This window comes from Triticum urartu, unplaced genomic scaffold, assembly GCF_003073215.2.
Source record: "Triticum urartu cultivar G1812 unplaced genomic scaffold, Tu2.1 TuUngrouped_contig_6261, whole genome shotgun sequence".
NCBI classification, from domain to species: Eukaryota; Viridiplantae; Streptophyta; class Magnoliopsida; order Poales; family Poaceae; genus Triticum; species Triticum urartu.
This window is the reverse complement of record NW_024117008.1, coordinates 1-8,828: the sequence shown is the minus strand read 5'-3', so window position 1 is coordinate 8,828 and position 8,828 is coordinate 1. Positions and strand designations below refer to the sequence as shown.

The 8,828-nt window shown below is 42.6% G+C and overlaps 1 protein-coding gene across 4 annotated transcripts; it reads right to left on the bottom strand.

Moving 5' to 3' along the window:
* Positions 1-47: 47 nt before the first annotated feature.
* LOC125530356 (coatomer subunit beta'-2-like) lies at positions 48-4,899 on the bottom strand. Of its 4 annotated transcripts, none has more exons than XM_048694763.1 (8): positions 4,772-4,899; positions 4,497-4,662; positions 3,876-4,149; positions 3,256-3,484; positions 3,000-3,150; positions 2,113-2,902; positions 1,812-1,979; positions 1,497-1,539 (listed from the first exon to the last, which is right to left on the bottom strand). In XM_048694763.1, exons 1-6 carry the CDS (start codon positions 4,816-4,818, stop codon positions 2,621-2,623), a joined length of 1,149 nt encoding a protein of 382 aa, XP_048550720.1. In that variant the 5' UTR covers positions 4,819-4,899; the 3' UTR covers positions 1,497-1,539; positions 1,812-1,979; positions 2,113-2,620. The 4 variants fall into 4 exon arrangements, with proteins under 4 accessions (XP_048550717.1, XP_048550720.1, XP_048550718.1 ...); XM_048694762.1 differs by having other exon boundaries at positions 1,508-1,539; positions 1,812-1,879; positions 1,959-2,902; XM_048694760.1 differs by lacking the exons at positions 3,000-3,150; positions 3,256-3,484; positions 3,876-4,149; positions 4,497-4,662; positions 4,772-4,899 and adding exons at positions 48-661; positions 748-879; positions 977-1,363 and having other exon boundaries at positions 1,485-1,539; positions 1,812-1,879; positions 1,959-1,979; positions 2,113-2,611.
* Between the last annotated feature and the right edge of the window lie 3,929 nt (positions 4,900-8,828).

The window sequence follows — 8,828 nt, the reverse complement described above, 5'->3', positions numbered from 1 at the left end:
CCGCGGTCGCCGCCGATTCAGCCGGCGCAGATCCGGCCTTCTTCTTCTTCGGTGACGGCGTGGGGGGCTGGGGTTGGTTGGGTGGAGGACGAGGACGGTGAATTTATTCCTCTCGCCGGGCAGGTCGAGGACGGAGAAGGTCAGGAGCGGCGAGCGGCGACGAATAGATCGGAGAAGGATTCTGAACTGGATCGAGTAGACATGGATCTGGTCCTCAGGTGATCGGTTCAAGAAAATATATTTCCCCCTGGACCATTATGCCCTTATCGCAATTAACATATTAAATTTAATCAATTAAAATTCCCCGTAAGATCTGACGGCTAATAAAAATCAGACGTGATCAGACATGTAAGTACTGCTAAGTACTCCGAGTACTAACCCAATCACCGTAAAACAAGGCGATGCCAGCCAGGGATGTAAGAGTCATTGGTAGCTTTTGTGGGAGGCTAAAGTGGCTAGAGCTACCCGCCATTTTATCATTACAAAATCAGAAGCGTTACCCATAGGTGTTGTAGTTGCGCAAAGAAATAGCATATTCATCTCAAGATGTTATTAGAACAGGATGCCCTTGCATGCCGTCGATCACACCAACATTGACGCCAGACATATGTTGGAGTCCCTTGAGTTCTTGGATACATTTCTTTGTCTGCAAATCCCAAATCTAGTACAAAAAAAATGAAGCATATGTAATACATCAATATATTTTATGTAACTAAATATAATTGTCGAATAATAAAAATGCCATACCTGTGCAACCCCATTATCGGATCCGGTAACCACATATTGTCGATCACCACCGGGGGAAAAATAATCAACACATATCAGCCCACCATCACAGTCCAACGTAGCGATAGGAATGGGAGAAGAACAACACCAGATCTGGTAAATTTAGGTGCTATTGCACTATTAATAAAGATAGAAATAGAAAATTTCATGGATACAGATAGAGAAATGAGCCTTTTTTGTTCTTTTGTACCTTTGTTGTGCCATCTTTTGAAGCACTTGCGAAAGTGTTGCCATCCAGCGGGTTAAACTTGATTTGCTGCACATTGCGTGAGTGCGCTTCGAATATCTGAATGCATGACCAGTCAGTTTCCCAGTTCCATAGCTTGATTAAGCTGTCGTTGGATGCCGATAGCACAAGCGGGTGACTCGGGTGAATGGCCAGCGATTCGACCCAGCCCGTGTGAGCTTTGAACTGCGTGATCTCATCCATCATCGCAGATGAGAGCACGTGGATGTAACCGTATCCATCGCCGGCCACGAACCATTCCTCCCGCGCGATGAATTTAGCAGAAAGCATCCAATGGTCTCCAGCACATGGTGCTGGCTCCTTTACAGGTCTCAGCGACATCACTCTCTCCTGCAAACAAGTTAGAATCGCCTCTTAACGATAGATAGATTCCTACAGTCAAACTCACTCTTCAAAAACAACAACATGCATATATTTTTTGTGACTATGATGGCATGTGTTCTGAATCGACCTGTGTCTCATAGTTCCAAATGGATACATGCCCACTTCCATGAGCTGCCAAAATCCTGTCGTGATACAAGAGGATAGTTACAAGTAGAAAACAATAATTCTTTTTTGCGAGAGGAAAATCAATTAATTACCAGCAAGCTTTCATGAACTTTTACTTGTGTTTTCCACTTACCACTACGTGTCAATTTTTAATTTGATATATATCACAACCCGGAAAGTAACCTCTACGATCAAAGTCATGACTTTATGATTTATAAGTTGGTGGAAGTTATTTATAATTCATATGGTGTGATCCTTCCAATGAATACTGTTGGAAGCATAAACTCACCAAGGCTTCGTTGGATGCACATCCATCGATAGTATTTCCGACAAAGTGCCATCCCTGCAGTACATGACCTAAGCAAATAGTTTTCTTAAAACAGTCCAGTGAAAATAATTAAGAAATATGTACACGTAGGAGAAAATAAGTCCTCACTTTCATTCTTGGTTTGATTGGCTGTCAGGTAATGAATAGCACCAACAGGCCGTTGACAAGACAAGAAAATAACAAAGAAATATCACATAATTGAATATGCATCATCTTAAGCTGAGATTGGTTAATTTGCATATAGAAGAACAATATGGCTAACCTCAGATGCCATCATCTTGCTTGCTGGCTCACAAACAGCCTTCAGTGTTACCTTTTGCACCGGACAGCCGCTCAGATCCTCTTGTGACCCCGTAGAGAAGTAGTCATCCATGCCCCACCCACACGTGTATCTATATCCTACCCAGCTCTCTAGGATAACATCAAGAGTGACCATGTTTGCAGGTGGTTGCTGGTGCTTTTCCATCGTTACAACGTATATGCAACTGGTGTTTGGCAGCATGCTTCCATGGAGCCGCGACAGTCCATTCAAGAAACTCTTGGGGTTTTTTGGGACACACCTAAAGTCGACATACTCATCCGAGTTGTTCGTTAGATTAAGTTGGCAGGGGATCAACTTGTTCGGTTCAAAGGGGAATCGGAGCTGGAGGGGATGGACACCTAACAACTCTCTTCCTATCTTTCCAGATGCATCCAGCAAGCAGGAGCCCATCTACATAATATATCCCAACATGATGCACCAGCTATATGTTTAAATTATGCTTTTAATTTTATTTGACGGGGAAAATGAAATAGATGAAATGCATAGTAAAAAGTTGTGTCATAAAGGACCACACCTGATCCATTGATGTTCCTGGTGATTGGGTCATTTTGTTAATCGCAGTCTCCGTCTGAATTAACTTATCAACGATTTCTCCAATGCTCGGCCTTTTGCATTGGTCAGCCTCTACACAACTTAAAGCTATTTCTATGCAGCTCCTTACTTGCTCAGAATATACCTCCAATGCATATGTTGATGTAGCATGGAGCTTATCCCTCCAATTTCCATGTACCTGCAAATTTACACAATAGAAATTACCATTGTATAAAAGAATTATTATTTGTGAAGGATGTATAATTGATCTCAAGAAAGGGATCATTTTCTATTACAAGCTCAACGAATTGCTGGGTGGACATCTCGGCACGTTTTGAGTAGCTCGTCGGTCCTGCAAGTATCTTTATGATGATAGCCCCCAAGCTGAATATGTCGAATTTATTTGAGATTACATTCTCATCTATGTATTCTGGTGGCACGTACCCACTGCATGACATAACATATATGATATTGCCGACACCGTGCATTTAATGAGAACATAGTTACTAGGTTACGTGAAATTTAAATTCACAAACGAGCAATTAGTCTTACATTGTTCCCATAGAACATTTCATGATTTGTGTCTGCTCATCTCCAGATAGCCTTGACAATCCGTAATCCGCAAGCTTCGGCACAAACTTCTCATCCAGCAACACATTGGATGGCTTTAGATCCAAATGATAAATAGGAGATTCCAAGTCCTCGTGAAGGTATTTCAAACCCTTGCAAATCCCCTTAATTATTGCGTAGCATGTCTGCCAAGTATCTCCTTTGTATTTATCTGTAGCAGTTAAATAAAAAAAAGGAGAATTCCTAATCAACAGTTAGAGCATAATCAATTTTTCCTTTTGAAAAGTTCGCAAGATTAAGCTACTTTGTACGTTTTCAGAAAAAAGCCACAAACATTGGTGCGATTAACCCAGCACCAGCCAAGGGATTACTGTACATTTGTGTGAAAAACATATATAAAGATGATTCATGCATGGAAAATAAGAAACATAACTACTCTCTCCGTCCGGAATTACTTGCCGTGGAAATGAATAGAACGGATCCCTTCGTCCAGAATTACTTGTCGCGAAAATACATCTAGATACATTCATTTCTAGACATTACCTGACAAGTAATTGGGGATGGAGGGAGTATATGTTAAAAGTAATAGAGCACAATCATACCAGAAAGAAGATACTTGTCAAGGTCTCCGTTGTGCATATACTCGGAACAGAGCGCTCTCTGTGTCTTTTCACTCAAAATTTTTCTCATGTCGTACTCCATGTGTTTTTGCTGAGTTTCATAGCAGTACCCAAGCATCTTCACGATGTTCTGGTGTCGGAGCCTCTGAAGGTTGCTGAACACCTTCTGAAACTGCTCATGACCACCATCAACATGTGTTGGCGTGTCGTCGTGGAACATCTTGACAGCAATCTTCTTCCCATATTCATGTACACCCTATAAGTTCAACATTTCACATGGTTCAATAGTTTGGTGTGTTTAATGAATAAGCGATATTCAGTATTTTTTTCCTCAGGGAGAAAAAAAAACGATGGAGTTTCTACTGGGTGTATAGATAGGTGTAAACCTTGCTTACTTTCTAGAAATAAAGAAAGAAAAAGGCAAAATGCTACCTTTAGCTAAAAAAAGCCCAAAAGTAATCCTTAACTGCTTCATCTAGGATAAAATTAGTAAAAGTTGTCATGAGGTAGTAGCAGCTAGCTAGATTCGGTACAAGACCATGCGTACATATATACATATGCAGCCATATGTGTTTAACGAATCAGTGGATCCTACGTACGTACCATGTAAACTTTGCCGTAGGCACCGGTACCGAGGGTGCGTTCATCGGAGAAGCCATCGGTGAGCTCTTTTAGAGAGGACATGTCGTCGCCATCCATGGACCCAGCAGGTTGGTCGTAGTCGGAGAATGGATCGGCGGTGTCATGGTGATCCATGCTGCTCATTGTCCTGGTTGAGAAGAAGAAGGTGTTTTTTTTGAAAGAGAAGAAGAAGATGTTGATTGTGTATTGTGTGTAATTATTATGAGAGAAAAAAGGAAATAATTAAGGGTGCTGACCTGGGGAAGACAGTCCTCCTGCAGCTCAGTGGAAGGCAGAACGACATCTTGCTCGTGTTGGCTTTCGTGCTCTCCAGGGACGAATGTAAATGAAAACGGATGAAGATTGTTCATGCTGGGCCTTGTTCTTCATTTATACTCCACTACTACTAGTACTCCAGCAGCAAGTGCAATGCATCTGGATCGATCGCAAGCGATAATGCTGCTGCTGGGCGTTGGCGGTGTGAGTAAATGCATGCAGCGTTGCCTCCGTGTCTTCACCGACGTCAGTGCCCATGGCGTCATGCTGACTGGGCAACGCTGATCGCTATCCGTTGGGTTAGGGCATATCCAATAGATTGTATGTTAGTTTTGTTGATAAAATGTCCATGTCATCAACTGACAAGCTGTCATACAACTACTTCAATAGATTATATTTAAGCTATCCAATAGATGATAAGAAAATAAATATGATTGCTCTTTATTTCATCTTGGAGCTTGTGCAAAGGTTGTTGGTTATTCTACATACAATTTTGCTCTCTCGACATTTATTACATGCCACATCATCATTATGTTGTAGGTGACAAATTTAGCAACATCTATCTTACAGCTATTGAAGATGCCCTTACGACCAAAATGGAACGAGCGTGGACGCATTGCATTGCTTGTACAGCGGAGCGGCCGATCGATGCACGGTTTGCTTAACGGTTACACTTGACTTGCTTGGAAAATGCCATGGTCCTGCCGTGAGGTGGGTAGTAGATGGGCGAGTGAGTGTTCTCTTTCCTCACGTTAGAATCATCTCCAACTTAGTACATTTCTTATGTGGTAATGATTTAATGAGAGAGATGATTTGAATAACATAGCTAGTTAATCACACTATAAGTAATATCACATATACTAAAACAAGATGAGTCTACAAGCTATAATACTCCCTCCCTATTTTTACTCTGCACATAAGGTTTGACTGAAGTCAAACTTCGTAAAGTTTGACCAAATTTATAGAAAAAATATAACTCTTTACCATAACAGATATATATATATATATATATATATAATGTGAAAGTACATTCAATAATGAATCTAGTGGTATTGATTTGTTATTGTATATGTTAATATTTTTGCCGATAAACTTTGTCAAAGTTTACGAAGCTTTACTTTGACCAAACCTAATATACAGAGTAAATAAAAATAAAGAGAGTAATAAATAAAGTATTACATGACATCATATATATGTTATTCTTCACTATAGATGTAATAACATAGACTATTAAAATATGCACGTTAGTAGTCTAAGTTACTCTCCGCTATTGGTAGTCTCACGCCATGAGTGTGATTCGCGATGAAAGACTAATGACTTAACCATGCCGGGCAACATCGTCTAGTCAAGTCAACACGCAGCTGGCTCAGCTACCTTTGGTCCGCTCATGCATGCACCTATTAATTAATTAAGTAAGTAATCAATGCATCTATAAATTCATCCATGTTCTGTCCCCACTTGCCTAAGCTTGATTTTTCATCGTTGATTAGGATGTCTTTTTATTGTTGAGAAAATCAAAGCCCCATATAATTAAATTGCTCTCGCAGGACAAATTTTATGGTCTGCTTCACTTTCGGTCAATTATTACAAGGAGCCACTACATTTGGCTAGGGCTCGCTATGGAGAAAAATATTCAACAGCGAGTGTATTGTTACGGACGGAAGAAGAAGATTGATTGGACAAAGGTGAATTTGTATGGGACATAGAGGTTTTGTGCAGTGTTAACTTGATTGCCTTTCTGTTTCTCTATTTATTCAGTGATTACAAACTAACATGAGCTAAAACTAGGGTGTTGGACTGAGTATCGTGGCCATGCCATCCCGTAGCCGCTAGTTCCTCCTCCCTACTTGGCCGCCATGATCACCATGCTCCGGGACACGACATGACCAGACCGCCCTAAATCTAAGCAAAGCAAATGACTCTGCCAAGACATGCACAAACTCATGCTACGTGGACCTTATTCTTCCTAACAGGAAAACAAACTAGCTAAAGACAAGGGCAATACGATTATAGGCAAACAATTCCCCCCCCCCCCCCTAGTACTATTGCATTGGTTTAATAACCTATTCAACCTCATATGACAAACTTGACACGTCCGAGCCCTTTAGTGAGGATGTCAGCCAACTGAAGGTCGGTGCCAACATAATCAACATCCAGCTTCTCTCTTGTGATGCACTCTTCGATGAAGTGGTAACGCGCGTCAATGTACTTGCCCCGTTCATGATACACCGGATTCTTGAAGCTAGCTGCTTACTCAACGGAGATACTATGGACGATTCTTGTGTTTGCATGTGCTAGTTACAAAAAATTGCTACCATACCATGGTTCTCTCCCTTGATCTTTCTCATTTCTAGCCAGTACAGAGGGACTGGATTCAATACATTTCATGCACCTTGGAGTTATCGTCCATAAGTGGTAAACTTTCCAATCCAAGCACTTCACGTTTTATATAATACAAGGAATCAAATAAACCATCCCCACGGTCTTCATCGATAGCATAACATTGAAAATCTAACATTTGAGCGGTGCGAATTCACTTCAGAAATCAAATAAACCGCCCCCATGGTCTTCATCAATGGCATTAGTACAGTTACTAAGCTCCCAGGATTTACTGCCCTGTGGTTAATCGAGGTTTTAAACGGCGCCTGTGGCCCCACCCGTAAGGGGATGGATCGTGGTTTTGAGTCGGTTTGACCACACACATATGTCCCCTGCCCTCTCCAACCTATCCGCTGCGCTTTCCTGAATGCCGGTCGATCACCTTCTGTGTGCCGGCCGCTGCGAGCGCCCCCGATCCCTCCGTGCATCGTAGCCCTGCATCTGCCTTCCGTCGTGTCGCCGCCTCCTCTGCGACGCCACGTAGCGCCCCCAGCTCCCCCTCCACCTTTCGCTCCTCCCCACACCCTCTCCTTTGTGCCATTGTGCCAGTCATTGAGCCTCGCCTCTGCGGGTCGGCAGTGTGGGTGCGGGTGCGGGGGGTCCGTTCCGTGCGGCGCTTGTTCGCCTCGGCTCGGTGTCAGGGAAGAATTCTTCCTTAGTCTCTGCACCGCCACTAACCCACGATCACGCACCTGACCCATCTCTCTCTCCACGGCGAGGTAATGGACGGCGGCGGCGATGCGAGGGGCCTGAGCAGGCAGCGCGGGGACTTTCCACGGCACTCGCCATGCACCACGCTACCAACGAGGACGCGCTGCCGCAGTGTGCTAGACAGGGACGCCTGCTGCCTCCAGCGCTCGGCTACCTTTGCGTTCCTCTTCACTTTGGTTGGTGCTCCTTGTTGTTGTTTGTGCTTAATTCCTAGGGGCAATTGAACTGAACTGGACTGGGTATGTGTGTGTGGCACAACTATAGAAATGTCAAGGGCGTTTAGGCGTGTACAAGCTGTATAATCAGTGTCATAAGTGATGACAAACTAATTAGTAAGCTAGGTGATTACTAAAAAGTGTTTGGTTCACAGCTAGGTTTCATATGTAGCCACTATAGATTTATCGTGAGTATTGTATTTAGGTATTATTGCAAATCATTCAGCATGTGATGTGGTTCTAATACATTGGAATCGTGCAGGAGTTCAGTTGGTGATGTTTAAGACAACGGGAAGGATAGCATGTTCACTAACCATGTAAGTCCGTGTTATTTTGAACGCAGCTTATTTCCACGCACTGCTGGTTGTCATGATGCTACGGTTGCACATCTGGTATTAGTATTATCAGGCACTTAGTGTTATACCGACTTGATGAAAATGAGATAATTGACTCCTGCTTATTTTGTGAAAATATTATGAGTTATCCAGAATTCCATTGACCCTCGCTTTAGATATTTGTGGATCATAATGTTATTCCGCCATGCATATGTTCGTGGGAGTCCGATTTGGCTATACTTTTGGACAAAACAATTAGCAGTTGGATTTCGCTACTGATTTGGTGTATCCAGTTCAGCTTATAGGCATGGTTTTCGAGTCATATGGGTTATCACTGCATAATTTTCAGTAATTTTGTTGCCACCGGCGTGTGTGTGAATTTGAAGATTGAGGTGGGT